Source organism: Podarcis erhardii, assembly GCF_964252035.2.
Source record: "Podarcis erhardii genome assembly, chromosome: 10".
Lineage (NCBI taxonomy): Eukaryota > Metazoa > Chordata > Lepidosauria > Squamata > Lacertidae > Podarcis > Podarcis erhardii.
The window spans coordinates 55,660,358-55,688,093 of record NC_138500.1 but is presented as its reverse complement, the minus strand read 5'-3'; the positions used below and the strand labels follow the sequence as shown (position 1 = coordinate 55,688,093).

The window sequence follows — 27,736 nt, the reverse complement described above, 5'->3', positions numbered from 1 at the left end:
TAAGGAATTACAAACTTGGTGGATCAGGGAAATGCTGTGGACATAGTGTATCTTGATCTCAGTAAGGCTTTTGACGAAGTCCCCCAATGATACTCTCGTGGAAGAGGGGACAGAGAGGAGAAATGATAGCAGTCTTCAAATATCTTAAAGGTTGTCACATGAAGGAGGGAGCATGCTTGTTTTCTCCTGCTCTGGAGGGTAGGACTCAAACCAATGGCTTCAAGTTGCAAGAAAGGAGATTCCGACTAAACATTCAGAAAGACTTTCTGACAGTAAGAAAGAAAGCTGGGGCAGGAAGCTCTGCGGGACCTCTGTGGAGTCTGCCTGCCTCCTCCCACTCAGTGAGTGCCCCCCGGCATTTTGTCACCCCCCTCAGTGGTGACACCCAGGGCAGACCACCCCCACTGCCCCCCTTCCTCTGCCCCTGCTTTAGTCACAAAGAAAAACCTTTTTTTTTTTTTTGCTAAGCCTTTGGCTTTTCATTATCTGTATCCTCTTTTAGTGGGTGAGATGTTTTAAACCTGCATTAAAAAAAATATTTATGTGTTTTAGATTTATATTTATGTGTTTTAGATATTTATGTGTTTTAGATGTGTATTAGATTTTTTATTTTATGCTGGTTTAAATGTAAATGTTTTTTAATTATTGTGGTAATTCACTATGAGTCACTTTTTAAAATAAAAAAATAAAAAGCAACTAATAAGAGATATATATATCTATCTCACTCCACAGCCTATGCATGTTTAACTTGTGCACATTCAAGATTTCTAAGCTTAGCAAAAAAAAGAGAGCGGGGGACTGAAAGGGGGCAGGCATTGGGAAGAAAGACTTTGGCAATTCCACCGACCATTGAACCCAATGCATTTGACTATACACAATTGGGATTTAGCCATGATCCCTTGAATGTAACCCCTGTGTACATTGCAGGCTTAAAAAGGTAAAGGGTAAAGGGACCCCTGACCATTAGGTCCAGTCGTGACCGACTCGGGTTGTGGCGCTCATCTCGCTTTATTGGCCGAGGGAGCCGGCATACAGCTTCCGGGTCATGTGGCCAGGGTCTGGCGAACCAGAGCAGCACATGGAAATGCTGTTTACTTTCCCGCCGGAGCGGTACCTATTTATCTACTTGCACTTTGACATGCTTTTGAACTGCTAGGTTGGCAGGAGCAGGGACCGAGCAACGGGAGCTCACCCTGTCGAAGGGATTCGAACCACCGACCTTCTGATCGGCAAGTCCTAGGCTCTGTGGTTTAACCCACAGCGCCACCCGCGTCCCTACATTGCAGGCTTACACACACACACACACACACACACACACACACAATTACAGACTCAATCACTGAAATTTCAAGAAGGCTGATGATTAAGAGGAACATGGAAGTTAAGAACTGCTGTGTATAACAAACACAGCTTTTAAAAATCTACAACCTAATGATCAAAGTGAATAAGTACATTAAGAAAAAATATTTAAATAGGGCAGGCTTGAGCTCCTGAAAAATCAGTGCCAACCATATCAATTAAATTAACAGTAAATTAACCTGGAAGCTACAAGTCAAGGAAATGCTGCAAAATACTTTGTAAAAATTACATTTTATAATCTTATGTTAGCGAGTCTCAGATATTTCAGGGTACTTTTTAAAAATACCCAATAAACACTGCTGTATTTTGAAATCACAGATCTTCCAGTTTCACTCTATTTCTATACAAACCTTCCTATATACTGGCATTCTTTTGCTAATTCTTTTAAAGTGAAAATATACTGAACTTCAAAGATAAATAAGATCAATTTCTATTTCTTTAAGCAGCATTCCTACAACATGTGAAAACGAAAAGCTGCCAGCTTCACTAGAGTGGATATTGCAACAATACCCATAACTTTCATAAAAGCACCCAGTTCTGCCACTTTTACAAGGCTTCACACGTACTTCTACCACCATCAGCGTGACTCTTGAATAATGGCAATATCTGATAACTGGGATCAAAATATAAAATGAACACACACAATTGCATTTGAAGCAGCCCTAACGACCCTTAACACATTTGCTACATGCTACACGGTGCAATTTCTGCCATAGGTTTCTCAAGGAATGGCAATGCACATATAGAAAATATTTCTAGTTTGAAGATTCTATTCTACACTGACCTGTGTAGTTGCTGCAGGGCAGTAAGGAGAGAGGTTGACCTGGGCACTTCTTGTGGCTGACCAAGTCAGGATGAGGAGCTAAAAATCAGCTGTGCTCAATTTGTAACACCTGGCCCACAGACTTGTATACAGAATACTGCAGTAGCACCTGCTCCTTACTAGTCCCTGATCCATCTGCTGCTCTTTTTTTTGCTTTGGAAGGAATGGCTGTAGTGGTTGGTTTCTGGGTATTTAATGCTTGGAGAAAGACCCAGAGCAGAAAGATGGGATATTGATGAAGTTGTGACAGTCCTATTAGCACAGAACTAGGTGCCCTCCACTGATTCTTGGGGGGTGTATGGCAGGCAAGGAGTGAAGGGCAGGTGGGGGTAGATTATTTTCATTTTGAATTCCAAGTCTCTGTTTTGTTCTGATTTGTTTTCCCGCAAAGCAGCTTCCATTCAAAATAAGAAAAATTATAATTATATATTATTATTATTATTATTATTATTATTATTATTATTATTATATACCACCTTTTATCAGAAGATCCCAGGGTGGTGTGCAACATTAAAAACACATTACAGAATGATACAAGCATAATAAAGAACATAACTGACAGACAGCCTAATAATAAAATAAGTCATTATAAAAACAGTCCACTCCCCAACACTTTCACAAAATAATGGCCTAGCTGCATTTCAAGCAGCCTTAGGTCACCTGCCAATGTCTGGCTCCCTGCATTTTCCCCTTCCAGAAGTGAAGTGGCTGGCACCTAGAGAGCTGGCCTTTACCAGCAGTAGCACCCAAACCATGGGGCGTCCTGGGAGGTGCTGAGGGATGCCAACCTTGTTTTCATTTAGGTAAAGGTAAAGGGACCCCTGACCATTAGGTCCAGTCGTGACCGACTCTGGGGTTGCAGCGCTCATCTCGTTTTATTGGCCAAGGGAGCCGGCATACAGCTTCTGGGTCATGTGACCAGCATGACTAAGCCACTTCTGGTGAACCAGAGCAACACACAGAAACGCCGTTTACCTTCCCGCTGGAGTGGTACCTATTTATCTACTTGCACTGCGTGCTTTTGAACTGCTAGGTTGGCAGGAGCTGGGACCAAGCAACGGGAGCTCACCCCATCGCAGGGATTCGAACCGCCAACCTTCTGCAAGTCCTAGGCTCTATGGTTTAACCCACAGTGCCACCTGCGTCCCTCGCTGTTTTCATTTAGGCCTCGGGCAAAAAATAATTTTATTTGTTCGGGTTTTAATGTACTTGTAAGTAGTGTTGACTGCTCTCTTACTTGCTCTTATCTTTTATTTTGAGGTGTTAAGTAGAAGTGTTTCCATTGCATTCTTATATCTTGCAAATTGCCCTGAAATTAATTTTGAGGAAAGGTGATATGAAAATGTTTTAAATAAATTATGTTCTCAGCAAAGAAAACACGATTATTTATTTGCTCACACAAACACACATCCCCCAACGCACACATTAACTAGGTCACTGCAATTTTGAAGATTGTACAAAATATGGAGAAGGGAGAAGAGACACCGGAAAGAACTAGGGTTTTTGTTTTTTTTAAGCAGGTACTCGGGGAAACTGAGTTCCCTTACCTTTCAAAAATCAAATATTTTTTAAAAAATGAGGCGGGGGCTGGAACAGATATACACACAATGCCTGAGCCAAAAACCTACCTATATCTGTAATCAATAAATTTGTGTCTTTTTCTAATCCAGATTGTTGTCTGCTTGAGTTTATCAATCACATCTTATGTTTAGCCACTGCCCGGCGTAGAGGGGTGAGGCAGGACTGTGATTGGGCCCACAATAAGCAAAGAAACATCATGGTGAGTTCCCCCACCTTTCTTTCCAGAAAAAAGCACTGGAAAGCATTATTGCTATCACTATCACTGATGAGGATGATGAGTAATTAGCACAGCTCCTCCCCCCCCCCCCGACATCAGTGTTGTGAAGCAAACACAAACTATCAACGTGACTTATCTGGGAGTTTGAAAGGATATGTCTTAAATCATACTGCAAGATAAGTCCTTTTCTGCTTCTTATCTGCATATACCTTGTTGCCTCCTATGGCAACATACCCTGAGATTTTGAGCTCTCTTCTGCTAACACAGTGTAGAATAACCTTATGAAGGAGAGATCGGGATCATGCAGAACCGATAGATCCCAGAGTCTATAACTGGAAAAATTCTGGATGGAGGTCAGTGGTAGGGACAAGAAGTGTGATCCTCCCTGCTTCCTTGCGTACTCATCCTACAGTATCTCTTGACTATACAGAGCTCCTGTCTTGAGAACAGCTGAATATGGAACTGTTATCAGTGGAGGTGTGTGGTACTACAGGCCAAGGTGTCTCCATTTTTTCATACCACTCCAGTTCCCTTCTTTACAACCCAAGTGCTTCCTCTCTGGTATGGCCAAGAACCAGCACCATAGCTATCTTGCCTCTCCCAGCAAACATTACCATCACAATTCCAGTCCGAATTATGTTTGGGTTGGATATTGTGCTGCTGCTGCTGTTGAACCAAGATGAAAATATGGTAGGAACAAGTTCTGAACTAGTTTAGGAAGTGGTTGTTATGGTTGTCAGTGGTTTGTGTTTGCCTGAGCTTGTGTCTGCACCAGGGTGGCTAAAAATCAATGAATACAGTGGTGCCTCGCAAGACGAAATTAATCTGTTCCGTGAGGCTCTTCGTATAGCGGTTTTTTCGTCTTGCAAAACAAGCTCATTGACAGCTTAGCGGATTAGCGCTATTAGCGGTTTAGCGGCTTTTAGCGGATCAGCTGATAAGCGGCTTATCAGCGGATCAGCTGATAAGCGGCTTAGGGCTTAGGAAAGGGGGGGGAGGGAAAAAACCCCGCAGGAACTCGCAAGACATTTTCGTCTTGCGAAGCAAGGCCGTAGGGAAATTCGTTTTGCGAAGCGCCTCCAAAACGGAAAACCCTTTCGTCTAGCGGGTTTTCCGTCTTGCGAGGCACCACTGTGTGTGTGTGTGTGTGTGTGTGTATAATCAGATTTTTTAAATTTGAATGGGATTTTTAAAATAAAATGATTTTGGAGGGAAAATCTTTCTAAAGACGGTTTTCTATTTAAGTTACATTATAGTCCAAAGGCTATTCATCAGGAAATAAGGATTTGTTTTAAGTCTTTCACATGTGCTAAAACTCAGTCTAAGATTTGTTTTTTTTTTTAAAAAAAAATCATTTAACCAGATCAGTTAACAAACATGGATACATATGCTATAATGTTATTGTTTCAGTTAAATAAATTGTTATTATGGAAATAATTATTTTTCTCCTTCCAATAAAGTGCAGCAGAAAACTTTCCCAAATATAAACAGTTAACTTATTAAACCTCACAATAATTTCATAATTATCTGCCTATGTATTTCTAATAGTATAACCAAATCAGTAATTTTTTATATAACTGTAAAAACTACTCTGAAAATTTATTATTCCAAAAATGAAACCTTCATCTGGTTGTAAATATTAAGATTATGCCAGCAAGATTATGTCTTTCTGTAAAAAAATAAAATAAAAAAGAGATTTAGGGTGATTTAAATCATGATTAAATCTTGATTTAAATTGATTTGATTTAAATCAAATCCACCCTGGTCTAGACTAAGGATTCTGAGCCCCGGTGTTCTGATTTGATACATGATATCCAATCACATAACATTTCAGGATTTGGGCCTCTGCCACTGGCCCTTAAACTCTGAGTCATGATTTGCAGCTTGGAAGTTTAGATAGCCAATCATGTTGGGAGTGGGAGTGGCTCACACCTTCTGAAAAGTATGTAAGTTGATTTGCCCCTGTTGTCCAGTTCTGTTAGTTCAATAAAGGTTCTTGCAGTTATCATTGTGTCTCGCCTCGTGGGAACCCACCTACACTTCAGTGGTTATAGATAAAGACACAGAGCAGGAGCTGGGAACAATTCCTTGGGTATACTGAACCCAAGCTACTCATGTTTGGCAAAAGGTTTCACATATTCAATACAATATCCAATTTTTCAAAAGCTAACCACAGGGTTATTCTGTGATTCCCCCCCCCCCCCTTAAGATAAACTCTGCTGTGTGAAATATTGATGGGAAACATTATGCATTGTTTGCTTCCTGGGACTCGAGCAAGCAGATCTCTCATACGAAGATCACAAGACAAAAATAGCAACACATGAGAGGAGATGGAATTTACTAATGCCTGCCAACCAAGTCCCTCCTTGCTTGGATGATGGCATTCAACCTATTTCAGCATGAGTCTGTTTTAAATAACTTCTAGCCTTTCCCTCCCCAGTACTTTCAATTTCATAGGAAAAAAGCATACTGAAATGGCTCAGTCTACATAAAGGAGGCTTGAATACTTGTGTTGTACCACTTTCTTCCTATAAACTCCATATTCTATTTAAAGTGAGTGGGGGAATTCTTGCTTACGCATCTCATGGACAGATCATTGTGTTTTGAGTATGGGGAACACCCAGGTCAAAACAACCACTCCCGGGCAGCCAGTCTAGGGCCACCCTTAATCATCCCTGATACTACCTTGATATTCCACCTTTTTCCCCCTCACGTGCCATTCTGAACATTGAAAGCAGAAGGGGGCTCACGACGGAAGTTTCTGTGGGTGGATATCACTCTCCACTGGAGGAGGAGAATCTATCCTGGAGGCCCTGGGAATTGTAGACTGGTGAGGTGCCTTGGATGTCACCCTGCCCCTACTCCCCCCATTACAAAATGGATCAAAGGTCAGAAATTCTTCTACACTCTTTAATACACTATAGCAGGAGTGGCCAACTCCCAAGAGACTGCAATCTACTCATAGAGTTAAAAACTGGCAGTGGTCTACACCCCTTTTGGGGGGGTTCAGGTCATAGTTGTTGAGCTTTTTTAGGTAGGAGGAAAGCACCGTTTTTGGGGGTTCAGGGCTAAAATGATGAGCTTTTCTGGGGGAGCCAGTTATCTACCAGTTATCTACCACAGACATCACGATCTACCTGTTGGACGTGCCTGCAATACAGAGTTAACAACTGACATCCAGTTGAGATGGGGACATGAACTGATTTCCCACCAAAGCATGCTCTCCCCACAACTGCTATTTTACTTTGCAATGGCCTGTGGCTACGAGAAATAAATATTTATCATTATCAAATATTGTTTGCCTCTAAAACGTGCTGCCTGTTGCATTCAGCACCTCTGGGAACAACCAGGGTGATTTTCAGCTAGAAAGCTGTGTTGGGTTCCTGTCCCGATCAGCAGCAGTACGTTCTGAATTTGGGCTCTTCAGCTGCTTTCTCTTGAAAATGAGGTCAACTTTGGCCTGAGTTGTTATTATTATTTTTTTAGTTAATCCCTAACTACATGAATAAAGGATTTCACAGCATTGTCAGTTTTACTTCCAGACACACTCACCTGCTGATTTTTAACAGGCCATTTGCAGGGCACTGTGTATCTTTGTAAAACCATAAACTCCAATCAAGGGGGGGGGGGGAAGCAACCCTGATATTACACAATAATTTTATTTCTCTCCTGTAATATGAAAAGGGGGGGGGGGTCCCAAGAGCCCCTGCTTTTGCTAGAGATGACTGATTCTCCGTCAAGTCACTCTCTGAAACTCGAATGGCACAACCAACTCTTAAGTTCAAGAGCAAATGCTGATTTTCCAAGCATATTTATAGAAGTGCTTATCTTACTAAACCAAATCTGTTCTCCCCCACGCCTTGCCAGTAGGGAATAGTGAGCATGAAACTGGTATTTGCTAAAGCTCCATGCATTTATTACAGACTTGCTGCAATTCGAAACTATGCAAACAGGAGGAGAAATAGGATTTGCAAAGCAAATCACCAACCCGGAAAAGTCAAATATTAACTTTAGCAGAGATATATCATGTGAAAGTTCAGCAAGTAACAACAAAAAATAGATTCCTGGAAATATTTCTAGCCTCTATGGATGGTCAGTACAAGACAAACAACTCTGATTTTTAGGAAAGGTCATGATGTGTCCTGAATTATTATGCTGTTTAAGAAAGGGAGGAAAGCTCAGCAGTGTCACGGTGGGGGATTCTTTTATTTCTATTCTTTCACACAACTGCTGGTCCCAGGAGCATCCCCCCATTCAGTGCAATGGCACCCCTTTTGGACATTACACTGAATGTGCAAACATTATGGGAAGGAGTACACAAAAGTTGGGGTGGGGTCCATTGGGTGCAGTCTGGCTTCCATATCTTTGGTATACACATTGGGGGTGAAGCAGCAGCACCTGAACAGGACTCTGTTGAGCTGGTGTACACACACCACTCACCACAATGAGAAATCTGCTGTGAAGAAACCTAGCACTCATACTGCTGTCATATGGCATAGATAAGCCTTTGTTCATCCAAGATCTCCCATGCATTAGCATCTAACAGCACTCTCTCTCTCCCCCCCCCCCACATTTGCAGGAATAGCAATATTATCTCTCTCTCTAGCTAGCCTTTTATTCACAATAGAGGAAGCTCCGGTCTATTTCCCAAGGCTTAGTTCCACAGCCAATTTGAATGAGATGGCCAGGACAAAAATCTATAAAGAACAGAAGGCCCGAGTCTATGCTGAGTGCCTTTCTCACTGCTAAGTACAGCCATTTACATGTTTTATGCTACCTTGTGCGATGCAAATGCACTGGATAGATGGGGCAGCCATTTTCTAAACAAATAAATCGTATCCATCATCAGAGACTTTTCAAAACACTCAGAAATTCACCATTTAAAAATCTTTATCGTTACAATTCATAGGCTGGGTGGGTGGAAGAAGGAGATGAGCTTAATCCATGTTGGGATATTTGGTGGAAAACAAAAGCAAAGGAGACTCCTCCTTTAGTATTATATGAAACTGAAGAACCGAGTGAAACATTACTTCTAGAGGGATCACTTCTTATGCATCACAGCCTCAATTAAGGCAACCACCTGTTTCCTTATGAGCCTGTCCTTTAAGGTCTTTATCAGAGGTCCTTCTTCAGTGGTCCACACATTCAGACATTTGGAGGGGGCAACAGGAGACAGTCCCTTTTTGGTGGTTGGACCCCAGTTGTGGAACACTCTTTAAGGCATGGGTAGGCAAACTAAGTCAATATCCGGCCCAATTGCCTTCTAAATCCGGCCCGCGGACGGTTCGGGAATCAGCATGTTTTAACATGAGTAGAATGTGTCCTTTTATTTAAAATGCATCTCTGGGTTATTTGTGGGGCCTGCCTGATGTTTTTACATGAGTAGAATGTGTGCTTTTATTTAAAATGCATCTCTGGGTTATTTGTGGGGCATAGGAATTTGTTCATTATTTTTTTTCCAAAATACAGTCTGGTCCCCCACATGTTATGAGGGACAGTGGACCGGCCCCCTGCTGAAAAAGTTTGCTAACCCCTGCTTTATGGGGATACTAAGATGGCACTTACTTTGCTATATTTTAGGTGCCAGATAAAAATCTTATTTTCCTGAGCCTTTAACAGATGTTTTTATTGCTATCAGGGTGCCGTTGGTTTTCAATAGCAGTTTGTTTGTTTGTTTGTGACATGTGTGCTTTTATTTCATTTAGTACTGTTGTTTCGGGCTTTAGTGCTGCTTTAATTGCTTTTTGTTTTAACATACTGTTTATTCACTGCTATAGCGAGCAGCCGTGGAACTTTTTATGCTGAAAGGAAGGGATGTATGCCAGCAGGTCAGCACCCACACTTATTAAAAGCTGCTCTGGTGTAGATGTTCTGCGAGTGGTAGCAGCCTTGAATCCACATGATCCCAACCTCCCCCTGTTCCGCTGCCCCAACATAGCAACAAAAGGGCCAATAACTACATCAGAGCTGGTGCAGTTAACTTCCTTCCCACTGATGTTTCATGGGGAGTTGGGGGGAGATGTTTGTGGGTGCTGTCTCCCCACCCTTCCAACCTGGGTTCAGAAAGAAGTCCACATGGTTTGCCTGTTAATGATTAACACCAGAATTCCTAGGCCATGGGCTGGGGCTACACTACAATTTCCAGTAGAATATGTCTTGTTGCATTGATATTAAGTACCTTCTTTTAAAAAAAGATGTTCATCTAGACTTCTGGAGGCGGCGCCTCCAACAATGGCGGATTCCCTCTGACTCAGAGGGAGACAGCTCCACAGAAATCGGGTCTTACCGCTGCAGCGAAGCGGGGACCCTTTCGAAAACCGCAGGCGGAAGAAGCCTGCGACCATGGGACTCGGCGGGCACCGTTTGCGCCCCCCTGTTTGGCAAAGGAGCCCCACAAAGGGCTCCGGAGTGAGATGGGGGTTGGCGCGGTGCTGAGAGTCAATCGCTACTTCTGCGGAGCGAAGCTGCACAGCTGAGGTCGGAGAGCGCTGTCCTTTTTCCTATGACAATTCGGATTTCAAACAACAACCCGTGAGTAGGACAATTGAAACTTGTGGATTAAAATTATACCTTTGAATTTGAGCCGAGACGGGAAGGTGCAAATAGGAAGTCCGCCTCCCGTTCTTTGTATAAAGATCAAAGCAAAGACCTTACAAGCTAAAAGCCGTAAATTGAAAGCCTGGAATTTCCTGCTCTTTTAATCACCAAATCCCCCTAGACAGCAGGAGGAAAGGGGGAAAATAAATCGTGACTTTTTCAATCCTGCAGAGAGTAAGCTAAGAAAATAAGCCTTCACTTTCCCTAACCTGGGGACGAAATGAAAGGAAAGAAACTGTTGGTGGTGCCTACAATTGGAATACTGGAAAACTGACAGATAGATTTGGAAAAGGAAAAATAAGTCCAATGCTGCCTTCTGCCTGTTTGTTTTATATTGAAAGGAAACAAAATATCTGAAAATCGAAAGTAACTTTATTTTTCCTTGTTGGATACATTTTAAAAATGGATGCTAAAAAGTAACTACACCCCCTAGAGGAAGTCTGCCAGTGCTTTTGTTTTACTCTACAAAGAGAACATAGTAGCTGGGAAAATTAGATTGTGGGACCAGCTCCCTGACCTTGACAGAATGATTAGAGAGGAAGTTTTATCTGCCCTGGACAAAATATATGATGTGCTGCAACAGATGGATGAGAAAGTGTCTCTTATGAATCAAAAGATGGACTACATAACAGCTGCAGTCAGCAAGGAGGTGCCAATGGAAAATGCAGTTACAGAAACTGCACAACAATCTATTCAGGAAATTGATTCAGGGCAAGTGCAAGGGCAGAGAAAGATGAAAGAGGTTATGGATGCACCATACAAGACACAGAGTCTTCAAGTCCTACATGACCAGAAGCTGCAACACTGGGAGATGGAATTTGGAGGACACTGGTTAAATTGTGGACTTAAGAAAGTTACTATCTCTGGTGGGACTGTGAAACAAGTGGAAGACTATTTTTGGAATAACTATCCTTTGGATTACAAACTAAATATTGGGGAGTGCAACACTGGGGAATGGGACAATTGGATAAAAGGAAATGAAGAATACTACTACATAGAACTCTCCAGTGACTGGCTCCCCAAAGAGAAAGAGAAGAAAATGCGAAAGAATCCAACAGGGAACAAGGATGTATGTAACTACAAACAGAAACAAGAAAACCCGCAGAGGGGGCCTGGAAGTGACCTGAGAGCCTCAGATATTAGAACACCGGACTGACAAGGATTAAAGACTTAAGGACTGACATTATTCGGAACCAGGAAAAGGGACGTTGGAGAAGCCTAGAATGAGAAATGCTTTTTGTAACAAATTTATATTTATGGAATTAGTGTAATCCTAATGAAATATTAAGAGATGCTGGAAAGGAAGTAATTGGTTTTAGCAGAAAGGTTAAATATGGTTTAAATTTAAGAATTTTAAAGATTTGAGGACAAGATAAAACTAATGAAATTAACGCAAGAAAAAATAAAATGGTTTGAGTAATAAGGTGAAATAAGAATTTGTAAGAATACTTTGATTATAAATGAAAATATTAGGTAATATTATATGGGGATATATAATTAAGGGCAACACAAGAGGCTATGAATTTGCTGAATTAATTTTTAAATGGAATACAAAGAGGGAGGTGAGAGGAAGTCAGGAAAATAAGTAAAAGAATGCTGAGAATTTGAAAGGAGAGATTTTTATTTTTATTTTTCTTATCTTTTTGCTTTTTGTGTGGAATTCTTGCTTTTTGTAATTTTCCTTTGTTTCTTGTCTTTTGATGTCTAATCTCTTTTGTTATTTTTGTGGTCTTTTTTCTTGAGAAAACCTAATAAAATATTATTTAAAAAAATAAAATAAAAAAGATGTTCATCTAATGGAGCTTCCCACAATCTGTATCCAACGCAACTGTGAAGTTCTAAGCAAAGGGTTTGTAGAAGCAATGTGTAGAACTGACGTTCAAAGCTGCAGAGCACTGATGGCCAGAATTATACCTTACAGCCACTTCTCTGCAAACTCCCAATGTTCCTAAATAAAAAATGATGATCTGCTGAAAGCATGGCAGATATTTCTTGCATCATTAACAGCTTTCAAGGAAGCTATAAAATTAACTCATGTTATTTTTATTCAGTAGCTATTGGCTTTCACTTAGCTCAGCTGTTTGACAAGGGTAATATTGTATTTCAGAAACAGTCCTTGGCTCATATAGTGAATCGGATGCTGCCTTATCTTAGCTTGGAGTATTTACCCATGTTGTTCTGTATCGCCTGGGCCTGAAGTGGTTCTTCAAAGTCTCAGCAAGACCAGCTTTTCTCAACACCTGTTACCTGAAGTTCTTTTAATGGAAAATATTGAGGGCTGAACCTGGAACCATCTCCATGATGCAGCCCCCACCACCTGGGTACCTATTTTAGAACTGTATGTCAAAAGATCACAGCAAGAGATTGTAGTGCTCACCATCTGGGCTGTAAATCAGTCTGAAAACTGGCTTTTATGAAAGATACGATCTCACATTTCTTTCTTAGAGGATACCTGCAACAAATCCAAAAAGGTATCTAACTAATTACAGTGGTACCTCGGGTTACAGGTGCTTCAGGTTACATACGCTTCAGGTTACAGACTCCACTAACCCAGAAATATAACCTCGGGTTAAGAACTTTGCTTCAGGATGAGAAAAGAAATTGTTCAGCGGCGCAGCGGCAGCAGGAGGCCCCATTAGCTAAGGTGGTGCTTCAGGTTAAGGACAGTTTCAGGTTTAGAACAGACCTCCAGAACGAATTAAGTTCTTAACCCGAGGTACCACTGTGGTTTAAGTGAGGTCACGCACGATGACATTTGTCTTATAAAAATAGCTACCTCTTTCCCATAATTTTGAATCCCATCACACCCCCCACAAATGTCAATTGTCTGTGTAAGAAGTAAAACAGCGTAAGATACTTCTATTTCTTTACTGTCTGGTTAAAACACACACACACATACTGCAATTACTTGTTCACAAACTAGTTGATACAGAATATTGCTTCCATTTTTTCTACAGGTTCAAATCTAGTCAGGATTTCGTACTCTTTGAACTGACAAAACAGAGCAAAGTTTCAGTATAAAGAGAGTCCAAATTCTGCACAGAGAAAGACTGGATTCTGCTATACCTGGACAAATGAGACTTGTAAATAAGCTGCTTGCTTCCACACAACCAAGTCATTAAAGCCGTAAAAAACACAACACTTATATTTCCCTTGGGGCTCAGAAGACTGAAGCATAGCTAGAGGAAAGGTAGCATACATATGTGATAATCCAGGCTACATTTTTCCCAATAGCTGATGGACTGGACAAACAGAGTTCTTCAAAGCACTTATTTATACTCTTAAGCCCCCCTGGACATCCTGTTTGGGATATCACCAGGATGCGCCCCCACCCCAACAAAGCTGAAATTCTAAGGAAGTTGATTTCTGCAACCAATACTAATTTCTAAACTTAACTTGTGCAAGTTCACCATTGCACAACAAATTGCCCTGAAAACAAATGAGAAATTGCAGGGCATGTCTACTCAGAAACAAGTCCTGCTGAATGCAGTGGAGCTTACTTGCAAGTAGGTGAAGTTAGGATTCCAGCCTTACTTCTGGGAAAGAGAAATCTAGTACTAAAACCTCCTCTTCTAAGATAGGGGATCACACAGCATTGTGATAGCAGCCTGTCCAGACTTCTCCCTGACAGACCTCTCAACTTGATTTATGTATCACTAGGCAAACATTAAGAAATAAAACAACAGAAAAAAACCCTAGATTTGTAGTGCTTGTTGCAGAGATAACACTGAGAAAGAGGTGCATTCAGCTCTTTACCTATGGTACAAGCCTGGCTTTCTCCTGGAGTGGACACACCAGCAAATTTTGGTTATTGGAGAGCAAAGAAATTAAGCTACTAAATATATAAGAATCAAATCCTGGGTAAAGCCATCAGTCGTACCTCTGCATCCCAAGATTCAGACAGGTTGCCCATGTTTCTTTTCAGAGAAGTGCTACAGCTCAGTGGTTGAGCACATGCTTACCTACAGAGGGTTCAAAGTATAACCACTGCTCTCTTCAGTTGGGGATGGGAATGTTCCCTAACAAACCATGGAGAGCAGCTGTCATTCATACTGAGCTACATGGAACAATGATCTGGCCGCTGATCTCACATCTTCACCCCAGTGAATAATATGGTTTTCTCCCACCCACAAATTTCGGTTTTGTATTTTTCTATGTTCTTAAAGTGGTGCATGTATATTTATTTACCTACTCATATGTTCCGCCATCACTATTTATTTTTAATGTAAGAAAAGAAAGAAAGAAAGAAAGAAAGAAAGAAAGAAAGAAAGAAAGAAAGAAAAGGCTGGAGCTGCGTGACATCACAGCAACTCATCAGTCAACTTTCCGCCAAAGAACAGGCCTTTTTCTTCCAAGCTTGTCTTACCCTGAATTGAATGTGGCAAAGCCATTCCCAAACAGACGTCACTGTTTTACAAAAGTTACACCTGTTTTCACTTAGTATGAATTTCTGCCAGCTATATCCATGACAGGGAGGCGGGTGGCGCTGTGGGTTAAACCACAGAGCCTAGGGCTTGCCGATCGGAAGGTCGGCGGTTCAAATCCCCACGACGGGGTGAGCTCCCGTTGTTCGGTCCCTGTTCCTGCCAATCTAGCAGTTCGAAAGCATGTCAAAGTGCAAGTAGATAAATAGGTACCGCTCTGGCGGGAAGGTAAATGACGTTTCCGTGCACTGCTCTGGTTCACCAAAAGTGGCTTAGTCATGCTGGGCACATGACCTGGAAGCTGTATGCCAGCTCCTTCGGCCAATAAAGCAAGATGAGCGCTGAAACCCCAGAGTTGTCTGCAACTGGACCTAATGGTCAGGGCTCCCTTTACCTTTATCTATAGTCATGACCGCTCAAATTCAGGTTGCTATCTCTCTATCTCTAACACACATACATATAAATATATATCTATATTACATGCTTTGAAATGAAGAAGTAACAATATTATATTCCATCATCATTATAGATTTGAAACCATCAGAAATTTTGGGACTAGATTATCTGCAGCTGTAGTTGACAAAATCAGAATCTAGTAATATTCTGCAAAGTCACACACCACAGAATGGATGACTAGTTTCCCCTTCCTTAAACTGCAAGATAAATTTTTATTTTATTTTAAATAGCACTAGTAAGGTGTGAAAGGGACGCGGGTGACGCTGTGGGTAAAACCTCAGCGCCTAGGACTTGCCGATCATCAGGTCGGCGGTTTGAATCCCCGCGGCGGGGTGCGCTCCCGTTGCTCGGTCCCAGCGCCTGCCAACCTAGCAGTTCGAAAGCACCCCCGGGTGCAAGTAGATAAATAGGGACCGCTTTCTAGCGGGAAGGTAAACAGCGTTTTCCGTGCGCTGCGCTGGTGCTGGCTCGTCATGCTGGCCACGTGACCCGGAAGTGTCTTCGGACAGCGCTGGCCCCTGGCCTCTTAAGTGAGATGGGCGCACAACCCTAGAGTCGGACACGACTGGCCTGTACGGGCAGGGGTACCTTTACCTTTTAGTAAGGTGTGAAAGAGAGCCTACTGTATATATAGTTGAATGAGTTTAATGGGAATAAATGCAATAGCTGTGGCTCATTTGTTTGCTTTTTTTGTTTGTTTGTTTAGTGGGGGGGGGGAGAGAAGCAAATTAAATGGAAATGCCTCATTTTCACAGTGGCTGAGAATAGCACAGCAGCACATGGAGAAGCACAGCTGGTATTCAAGCTCTAAGCTACTACCTCAGCTGAATGGCTATCAGTATTAAGTGCCAACCAGACTAAGACAAAACATCACCCAGCAATTGTTCCTTTTTTTTTTTTTGCCCCTGATTCGGCAGTTCCACTCTTTTAAATTCAGATACTAATTTAGTCTGAAGCAATATACAATGCAGATCATATTGTGCAAGAGTCTATGGTGTTGGGTTCATGCCAGTCATTTCCTGAACAGATTGCCAATAGAGGATTGTTCCCAATTTGCAACGAGGGGACCATCTGGGAAGAGAAGGAATATGCTAGGATATGTAATTGGGGCTTTCAGTTAAGTAAATAGGACACCTGAAGATCGTAAGGCCTGTGGAAAATGGGAAAATGAGTGCCATGGAACGGGCAGAGGAGAACAACAAAACATGGAAACCAAACTGGATCAGCGGTTGGATCAAAATGTAAAGGACAAACAAACCTCAGCTGTGGATGCATCACTGTTTTTTGTCTCTCCTTTTCTCTTAATAGGCATGTGCTGAAGAGAATGTATTCCATGTTCCCATGGACAAACAATGGTGTCGGATTGCCAGGGGACACTGCTATAAACGTCAGCAGCACCGTAGCAAGCTTTCAGATATAGAGATTCCTGAGCGACACTCATTTATTCCACCGGGAATTGTGCAGGAGAATTCCCTGCTTAGACTGTGCCCAAAGACTGCTCTTTCCCTACTCTTTTAGTAACGCAAGTCTGTTTCATTCAGCATTTCAAACAGCCCGAGCAATCTCAGATTGTAGTAACTGATTGGCCACATCACCATCTAGACCAGGGTTTACCAAACTTGAGTCTCCAGCTGTTTTTGGACTACATCTCCCATCATCCCTGACCACTGGTCCTGCTAGCGAGGTGTGATGGGAGTTCTAGTCCCAACAAGAGCTGTAGACCCAATTTTGGCAAACCTTGATCTAGACCAGCGGTTCTCAACCTGTGGGTCCCCAGGTAATGTCCCATCATCCGAGCTCTGACCTTGCTAGCTAGGGGTGATGGGAGTTGTAGCTCAACAACATCTGGGGACCCACAGGTTGAGAAAGGCTGGTCTAGACTATGGTTTCCAAACTAGATGATTGGTTTAGTTGGAAGGGTACTGTTTTTGATTCCCCACACATAAGCTAGCGGCTATCAAAACACTTTAGTGGCACCTTCACATCCTCTGCAGCTAACCTCTTAAGATTCACACATGTAGCTTTGGTTTCTCATCAACATGCAAAGAGGCACATCGACTCTAAAACTCAACCTACAACCTGCTTCTGTGCTCAACCACATTCACACTTCAGAAGATCTTCTGCTGTCCCGTCTAAATTTTACCTCGTGACATTTCAGTCCATTTAAACAGATCTTGTCCATGGAGGACTGCCTATCTTTATTTTCCTTTATTTTATTTTATTTTTAATAATATTTATTAAAAGTTTCCAATTATAACAATATAAAAAAAAAACATCCAAATTTAAGATCTTATTTTCCGTAACATCTTTCCAGGACTTCCCCTCCCCTCCCCCTCTTGTATTCCAATTCTTACAAATAAATTCAGCAATTTATTATCCCAAATTTTAACCTTATTATCATTAACCCAATTTAAAAATATTTTCCCATCTCCTAAGATCGACCTATTCCCTTCCGCGCGTTCCCCCCTTTAATATACATAATAGATTAAAATATAATAAAATAAAATATGATTTTACACCCTTTGGATTCCAAATTTCCCTCCCCCTTTTCCTGGTTGCGTTCCCCATATTAATCAACATCTGATGTCTTCCTGAAGCTCCCACATTTATTTAAACCATAGTCCTTTACCAGTCTTCTTTAATTTTAAATGTCCAATCTTGGAAGGAGTCTATCTCAAAAAGGCCCATTTTTTCCATCCAGATTTTTATATACTTGGGAGTAAAAACTCCAATTTTATTTCTTAAACCTTTCAAATCTGGATGTCCCAAATGTTCCCACTTCCAACTTTGTCCAATTCTTATTATTCTTGTTGTTCTTGTTAATCTCTCTCCTCTTTCTTTTCCTGTTTTCCTGCACAAATGTTCTAATTCCAAAAGCTTCTAAATTCCACTGCAGAGGCTCTGTTATTCAGGAACGAAATATGATGCCAAGTCCCTTCCATTCTTCAATAGATAAGTCTATTGTCTACTTTAGTGTGTAAACCTCTGTAGCCAAAATAGTGTTCCATTTCTGCAGTTTCCCAGGAGATAAAAAGTTCTGTCAAATTCGATGCCAACAACTTGTAATATCCCTCGGCTCCTCTAGGTGGATTGTAATAACTCAGTTCCCTTCCAGATCACGTCCACCAGTCAAAGTAACTTATTATTCCTTGTTTTAAACATTTTGTATCCAATTTGTAACAAATATAACCGGCAAAGTCCTCGTAACAAAGTTCTCATTTTTGTTCTTCTGCTTTGACAGCTCTTTGACAGCTGTCAAAACCTCTCCTTGTCTTCTCCCAGCGCTCTAACTAAAACGCTCCCAGGTTCCGGGGGGGGGGGGTTGCTTTCTGATTAAATTCCACTTTTCTCCTCCAGCTCAATCTTATAGTTTTCCATCGCGAAATTTCATAACTTTATCAAAATAGGGTTGCGCTCAATCTTAGATGTTAAGTCCTTTACTTTAGCTCCTCTACAACAGGGGGGGGGGCTGACTTCCTTTTTACGCCTCCCCCGCTCGTTCCAAATTCTTAAAAAATTTCTCGCCTTTTTTAATCCAAGTTCCAATTACTCACGGGTTATGCTTTTAAGTCCAAATTTCCAATAGAAGAAGTCAGCGCTCTCCGTCGAATGGCATGCGGCTTCGCTCGGCAGGGGAAGCGGAGGACTCAAAGCACCCCCCCCGTCACCCGTTCCGCAGCCTTTAAAAAGGCTCCTTCGCGGGTCGGGGGGGGGCTCAAAAGGTGCCAGCCGAGTCACCATGTCCATGGCTTTCAGCGCCCATGGTTTTTAGGGGTCCCCGCGTCGCCGGCGCAGTAGGACCCAGCCCCTGCTGAGCAGGCTCCCTCCGGAGCTCGGAGGGAGTCCGCCATTCGGCGATGGCGCCAACCCGGAAGTCCTCTATCTTTATTTTCCTTTAGTGCATTTTAAAGACGTTATCAAATCCTGTCATCATTCTAGAAACACAGTAATGGGAATCGAAGCACATTCCACTTAGCTGAAGGCCTCAGTAACAATAGTAGAGGAACCTGCCATGTTACCTGTAAACCATCTAATAAGGCAACCAAATAAGGTGTTTACCTTCATTGCAATTTCACTATGTTGATGACTCACCGTTTTATCAAGTGTTAGAAACTCAGATATATAAGCTAGGCGCCAAATGGCTCCTTAAACCAAGGTTACAGTCACCAAAATGGAACGTCTAGATGCCATTTTGGGAAAAGACAGCTCTGAAGTATTCTTTTTCAAATGATGCACTGACTGTGATTGACTATCAGTGAAACATCTGTCTAGTTTAGATGACAACCTTGAGGTAGGTTAAGAACTTTGAGAATTTAAAGAAGAAAAGTCACTTTGTCCAGGGATAGTCTGCATATATATTGGCCTTTTCCTACCTCTTTTTGTTAATGGTGACATGGACCAGTCATAACATAAGAATATTCTTCACAACTGTGAGCAGGGCTGTAGGGAGGTTAAAGTAAAGACAAGCTACAACAATTAACTATAACATTGTTCACTGCTCCTGCTCAGGCTGTGCAGAAAAAGCACTTTGGTTCCGAACTTCATTCTGATTGTGCAGGTAAGATGCAATAGACAGAATTCTACAGGATGTAGTATTAGTGTGGGAAAACTGCAGTTCCCCCTCCCGTTGCCCTTAAGAAACTACAGTTTCCAGAATTCTTTGGGGGGAAGAATGTGTCTTGGATATGTTTACAGTGCATGGTTTGGGTATGCCCTGCCAAGCAAATCTGTCTCAGCCCCAGTCCAACAACCTGCAATATGAGGGTAATAATGCTGACCTACTTTAAATGAGGGACACGGGTGGTGCTGTGGGTTAAATCACAGAGCCTAGAACTTGCCAATCAGAAGGTCAGCGGTTCGAATTCCCATGATGGGGTGAGCTCCCGTTACTCAGTCCCTGCTCCTGCCAACCTAGCAGTTCATAGCATGTCAAAGTGCAAGTAGATAAATAGGTACCGCTCTGGCGGGAAGGTAAACGGCATTTCCATGTGCTGCTCTGGTTCTCCAGAAGCAGCTTAGTTATGCTGGCCACATGACCCAGAAGCTGTACACCGGCTCCCTCGGCCAGTAAAGCGAGATGAGTGCCGAAACCCCAGAGTTGGTCACGACTGGACCTAGTGGTCAGGGGTACCTTTACCTTTACTTTAAATGGGTCACTGTAAGAGTCACAATGTTATATATGGGAAGTGTTGTATTTGTTGTTGTTGTTGTTGTTGTTGTTGTGTGATTTTTTAAAGAACAAAATTTCTTGTAGGAGGAAAAGTACTATGGTTATAATTATACAGAGTCCTGATTCCCAACATCATGGGGCTCTGTTTGCTGGGAAGTCCAGTTTTCTGTTCTTTGCTGTACCTTGGAAACAACACATTGTGCTGTCATTTGATCTGTACCGGACGGCGATCAAGTCTAGATAAGGTAATAACTACAACCATCCTTATCTGGTACTTCCCCTCATAAGCCGTTTGGACACTGGGACCTTGAGGGTTTCCTTTCTCTGTATAAACTGGAACCAGCATCTCTTGAACTTGCCCTTTCCCATAACAACTGTGGCTACTGGTAACCTGACACATCACTTGATCTGAACAATTCAATACTTCTTTTCTATATCCCACCGCTTTGCTTCTGAGTACGCAAACACACGATTATGCACTGCTATTCACCTTTTAAAAGCAACACAATCCTCTCTGAGGGTACCCTAATTTGAGGTAACATTTCAAGTACATTAAAAAATAGATAAAAACCTCGTCCTGCTATCAGGTACAATATTTTCTGCCATTCCAGGCGGAAATATACTTAGAAAGTTTATTCCCAACTTCCACACGCGTGCAACCCTACAGAAGTTTCTGGATTGCTGTATCTTTCCCCCACAGCCAAGCCAAAGGCAACACGAAAGCATGGATCCCCAAGTTTGTGATTATGCCACCCTATGCAACTGCATAATGTGCATCTTTTGCTGGCTGAGCCAGCCAAGAATGCTATTTATTTGCAATATTCATATGCCCATTGCAGATTTGTCCTGGTCTCGTGCATGTAATCTTTTTCATTTTATAGTTGTGTGATTTGTGCTCATACTGTACTGTGATGTCCATTGGCTATGAACAATAAAATCAGCTGGCTGACTATATAAGCATACTGCCCAATAGCAAAGGTTCTCTGGGCAGTTTACCAGTAAAAATTAAAAACATAAAGATAAACATAAAGCAGAAAAATATAAAACAGAATAAAACGAGTAACAGGATAAAAGCAGAATCCAGAAAACCAAACCTTTCAACTGATGACTTTTTTTATGACCAGGAAACGTAAACATCACGGTGCTAAGGTTATTTTCCGGGGGGGGGGGGGAGAAAACAGGCATACTTCTCTACCTCTTTCAGGTTTTAGGAAGTGGTGTGATGTTTGTTTGTGTGTGTGTTGTCTATTCTACACAAAGCTTTAAAATATTTTGTAAATGTTATTCTAACTTCCTGTTAACACCATTAACAATAAAAAAGGCAACTTTCATTCTGTAAACCATGAAAGAGCTTTAGAGTAGCACAAGAGAGTGTGAAATTTCAGGAAGGGAGACGGTCCTGAGGCAGGTAGAAAATTCCCTTCCCTTCTCTCCTACATCAGACAAAAAAAGAGGTGAATGCCTCCAGGAAGGGAGCCTTCACAGACTCGCATCTGATTTGTGATGAAGGAAGCAGAGAAAGCGATGGCCAGAGTTCTGTATGTATGGTTTCTGAAGTCAAATCTCCTGTTCTATTTCTCTTCTAGTGCCAATGTTGGGCAAATCCAACTCAAATTCAGATACTGCATGCACTGATGCATAGGAATCTCCATACTCACTTGTCGAATGGTGTAGGGTTGTGGTGCAGGAGCCACAAAGGTAGAAGAGGTTCAGAAGAGGGAACACCAAGCTCAAAAAGAGTGCAAAATACTGCTTCAGGGATAGGATGAGCAACCATAAGCACACAAGGACCATCAGGCCAAAGGACCATCTAGTCTAGCATCCTGTTCTCACAGTGGCCAACTAGATACCACGGGTGGTATGCAACTAAATTTTACTAGACCCACTAGAAAAGTTAGGCCCATTAATTTCAATGGGTCTGGTCTGAGTAAAACTAAGTTTATTTATTTCATATGATTTATATACTGCTCAACGGTCATAAAACCTCAGAGTGGTCTACAAAAATGAACCATGAAACTATCACTAAAAGAGGTTAAAAACACATGCCAATATTCTGTATTCCTCAATACTTGAATGCCACCCACATGTCTTTATAGAGAAAATAAAATAATGTGCCTCTCCAAAGCTCATTTCGGGGAGGGGAGAAACAGTCTTAAGTGCTAGGGGCAGAATCAAATAGCAAAGGGGGGAAAAGGCTTGGGTCTTATGTGCATTAAAACAAGCCATGAACACAGAGTTTCAGGCGTGCACCTCGCTATGCATGCGAATTGCACATGTCTAAAAGGAATCAGTGAGGTGATGTTCTGTGGTGTGCTACCTTTAAACCTGTTCCCAGAAATGGGTGTTCTAGAGGCAAGCCTGAATGCAGACCTCTCACACTTTCAGCATGGTTAGTGCACATCTGAAGCCGCCCTAAGACAAAGGAGAGATAATGGCCTTCTGCAAAGAGGAAAATGGGAAGAAAAAACACACACCTCGTAACACTTCCTCTGATTGGCTGCAGCACTGCTAGCCGTCAAGCTTGCAAAAGCAGTTAACCTGTCTTGGACTTGGGGTGGGGCTGCACAAAGCCCTGGCTAAGGGTATTCTCTGAAATTCTCAACTTTATAACCATTTGGAGTTTGCTGTTAATGAAAAGGAAGTAAAATAAATTTCATAAAATAAGCAGGGTCCGCCCCCTCCCCAATTCCACACACCCTTTTAGAAACTAGAAATTGCATTAATCAGGATGTCATGGAAACAAAAGCTTGCCCAGCTGTTATCAGAAGGGAAGCCAGTTAGTTACCACACTGGCAACTCTATGAAAGAGTACTGTTCGGCAGACAATAAGGAAGTCCTTTATTTTCAGGACTATTTATATAGATGGCTTTTTGCCGTTAGCTATTACCCTGTGCACCCTTGGGTAAAAGTGTTGAAGCAATAGCAGCCATTCCTTTTTCTTTTTGATCATGTAGTCGCTTTGCAAGTTGCATTCCCCAGGTAATTCACAAGTGCCAGGCTAAAAAGTGTTCAACATTCTACTTTTAGTACCAGTCACTGGGAAATGTATATGCAAAAAAAAACCCAACCCAAAGTTAAGAGACGAGGCCAGTAATGCAACATTTCTTGGGAAAGGGAAGAAAACTAAAACAATACACAGATGGTGATGCGTTTTATTCTCCCTTGACCTTGAACAGGCATTGTGTTATGAAGAGTGGGAAGCTGAATCAAAAGAACCAATTAACCCTTGGAAACATCCAAGTCCTTTAAGGGCTGAAGTTGTTGTCCCACACTATTACCAATCTAAAAGAACTGGGACCTCTCTAATCAGGAACCTAGATTAACCCACTGTGGCGAATAAATTCCTTCCCACCGTGAACAAAAATCAGATCACAAATTATTTTGGTGCATGTTATACCATACCCTTGTAAGTCAGCACAACATCTTATTTTTATTTCCCTTTTTGTTTATAAGCCTACTGGGCAATACTGATTCCCAGTGGTGTCACTGTCATCGCTAATATTATCAGGACTAAGGTCCAATACACAATCCTCTCTCACTTTGGTAGCTTCCCAATGGTTTTTTTTAAAATGGAAAACAAACCTGCCATGCATCTATGCTGCCTCCTTTGCACCAGAGCCAGCTTGTAAATTTCAATATACAACCAGCCACTGACATTATATGGGATTATTATTATTATTATTATTATTATTATTATTATTATTGCTTTCACTATATCCCCAATGCTGCAGTCTATCACACCAGCAAACCAAACTTTAGAAGCTTTTTAAACAAAATTGTGTTTTATTATATAGCAGCAAGCTGGCACTCCATTGTTAAATAGGTTCTAGCTGCCCAGCACATAATCCTGCAGCAATCCTTCAAACACTCTCATTATCACATGGGTAACTCTTTAATTACTGCAACTGCAATAGCAAGATGCTGTGTGTGTGTGTGTGTGTGTGTGTGTGTGTGTGTGTGTGTGTGTACACATGCACACGCTGCTCTCTCAGTCTTGCTCACACACAAAGAACATATTCAAGCAAAACCACATTTTCTTTTGGATCTTTTAAGCGGCCTGGATTCGGAATCACTGACAGCTCTTGGCTGTCTGGCTGCCAGAGTCAAAGACACGCAGAAGGAGAGACGATCGAAACCTCCCCCCTAGCATCTTTACCAAGCAAGCTGGAACCACGTATTTTATTATTACTATTACTATTTTATTCTGAACCCTTCGACACGGCAGAATGAAGTTACCGGGCATGGAACAAATCCGGCCAGCCAGACCTGCCCACCAACACAAAATGCAAGTGAGAGAACACGTTTACTTACATGACGACTCTGTGCCAAACATGGCTGGCTCCAGATGCTCAAATCTCAAAAGAGGGGTTAAAAGGAAAAGAAAGAGAGCTGCGGGGAATGTGTCAGAGAAGGATGAGGCTTCTACACAGCAAGGGTCATGAAGCCAGACAGCGCAGTCCCCACAGCTAGCCAGCCTCCAGATTTTCCTCTCCTTCCTCCCCAAGCTCCACTCTGCAGATTGCCTCTCTCTGCAGCTCTTAAAGCAATACAGGTCCTTCTTCGCAGAAGCAATTTTTTTGGTAATTTAAAAAAAAAAAGCGCAAAGGAACAGGAGTACTTATTTTTTAAAAAATCCAGCAAAGGAAAGGCCAGTGTCTCTTCTGCTGATGCAGTGAGGCAGAAATAGGTAGCAGACACTAGATACTGCAATTCACAGCCCCTGCTCTCAGTAAGACAATAGCATAGCTTATGCATACACTGGATGACGTCAGAACACTGCAAAGACTGACTGCTGTTAACCACAGGCTCAGAGGGAGCCTGAATAGAGCACCGCAATTCAAATGGGAATTCTTTTGTCACAAAAACGCAGAAGACAAAGAACCACACATATTTCCCCTCGCTGCTGATTAAAACAGAAGGAACCTTTTGCACGCTAGAGGATAGGGAGCAAGCAACATTGTCCTTGGGATGAATGGTAAATACATTTCCTCGGCTGCAAGTCCTTCCTTACCATGCATTAGCCACATTAATAATAATAATAATAACAACAACAACAACAACAACAACAATAAATCTACTCCCAATATGCTATCATATGTTCAGTGTATGCCCTAGAGCAGATGGCTGTTTAACAAGCAAAGAGCAACCCAGCGTCTATGATTCACTCCTAAAACCCTTTCTGATAAATTGGCAAGAGGGAGAGAGAGAGAATATTCCTAAGTGTGTTTGTGCACCACTGACCAAGCACTGTGAACTGACTGTGAATATGACCCCAAGCCAAGCCAATTTTGTCTCTTGGCCCTGCAAAATATTCGATCAAGGTGTGGCAAAACATGCGCTCGTGGTTTTGATCATAATGAAAATAAAAAACAACCCACACTTGGATCTCAAGGGGGCTTGTATGTAACAGTAAACAAACAAAATATGCAAAATATGCATATTAAACTGGATCTGGATATATTAGCATGCTGGCACACTGAGTCAATGAAAACTTTTCAGTGTCTTCATTTAGTGCATGGGTAGGCAAACTAAGGCCCGGGGGCCGGATCCGGCCCAAGTGCCTTCTAAATCCGGCCCACAGACAGTCCAGGAATCAGCATGTTTTTACATGAGTAGAATGTGTCCTTTTATTTAAAATGCATCTCTGGGTTATTTGTGGGGCATATTTGTGGGTTTGTTTCTTTTTCCAAAGTCTAGTCCAGCCCACCACATGGTCTGAGGGACAGTGGATCGGCCCCCTGCTGAAAAAGTTTGCTGACCCCTGTATTTAGTGCAAATGGAATGGATGTCTAACTCTTGAACCACACAGGATATTCAGTGCCATCATCTTGAATCACAGCACTGCCATTTTGAACATTATCATGATGAATATTTTTGCATCCTTCGATTACGTGTAGGAAGAAAAAGACGGTTTGACAGATGCAAAACATGAGGCTTGCGAGTTGTGGTACAAGGATTTTAGTTCCAGTTAGAACAGTCGTAGGCCTAATAGCTGATAAGGGCTACATAAGAAAATGCTAACAAAACGGGGCATGTTTGACCAGAAATAATATAACGTATTGGAAGGTTCTCATAATAGGCAAAGGTGCAAAGGATATTGTCTGATCCCGCCCCCCCTTGTTGGGCACAGCTAACTTTACCAAGCTTTTTTAAAAATAAAAAAATAGAGACAGTAGTATTTCCACATTCCCACTTGCTATGGAGATGTCTTAGTCTTTGCTACAAATATCATTTTAAAATATGTTGTCATCAATAGAGCTTAGGCACATGTACCTGATGCGGAAATATAGTAGTACATGTGCAGTAGTTTTTCTAGCTTACTGTTTCCACTTTCCACAAAACAGCATTTTGTAAGAAAAACTGAGCAGTGGGAAACTCCATGGTAATTAAGACAAGCACTGTCTTTCATCGCTCTTCATTTTTTACTTTTAAGTACTTTTAAGTACTCCTGCCTCAGAGGAACAGCAGCAGCAGCAGCAGCACCCGTGCTTTAAGCAGCCAGGTGAACTGGAAATGGGAAGGAATGCAATGGAGATCTAGAATCCAGAAAGATGTTCTTTTGGATTTGCTGCAGAAGGAGGAGGGAAGAGAGCAACAGAACTGTGACTCCAGCTTCTGCCTGAATTGTCAGGAGTATGATAATTCCTTTCATTCTTGTTGAGCATGTAGTGCAGGGTTAGGCAACCCAAGGCCCAGGGGCCGGATGCAGCCCAATCGCCTTCTCAAAAACACAGGAATCAGAGTGTTTTCACATGAGTAGAATGTGTCCTTTTATTTAAAATGCATCTCTGAGTTATTTGTGGCCCCTGCCTGGTGTTTTTACATGAGCAGAATGTGTGCTTTTATTTAAAACGCATCTCTGGGTTATTTGTGGGGCATAGGAATTGTTTGGTTTTTTCCCTTCAAAATACAGTCCGGCCCACCACATGGTCTGAAGGATGGTGGACTGGCCCAAAGCTGAAAAAGGTTGCCGACCCCTGATGTAGTGAGTGTGCAGGCTGAGCTTGTATATGTTGCAGGATCATCAGCCTCATATAACCAACATCCATATGTCTAATTAATGCATGAAGAGGTTAATGCCATAGAGTAAGCTGTCCTGCCAAGCTTAG

The 27,736-nt window shown here is 41.9% G+C and overlaps 1 protein-coding gene across 4 annotated transcripts in view; it reads right to left on the bottom strand.

Annotated features, from left to right (window-relative positions):
- ST7 (suppression of tumorigenicity 7) overlaps positions 1-27,736 on the bottom strand; it is a 106,959-nt gene that overhangs the window by 57,566 nt on the left and 21,657 nt on the right. The window contains exon 1 of one of the 4 annotated variants that reach the window (XM_081877992.1): positions 24,939-25,410. The exons of the other annotated variants lie outside the window; for them this stretch is intronic. Coding sequence (XP_081734118.1) covers positions 24,939-24,960 — 22 coding nt within the window. The 5' untranslated portion in view covers positions 24,961-25,410. Of the gene's footprint in view, positions 1-24,938; positions 25,411-27,736 lie in introns of those variants that run through there. 4 annotated transcript variants of the gene reach the window in all.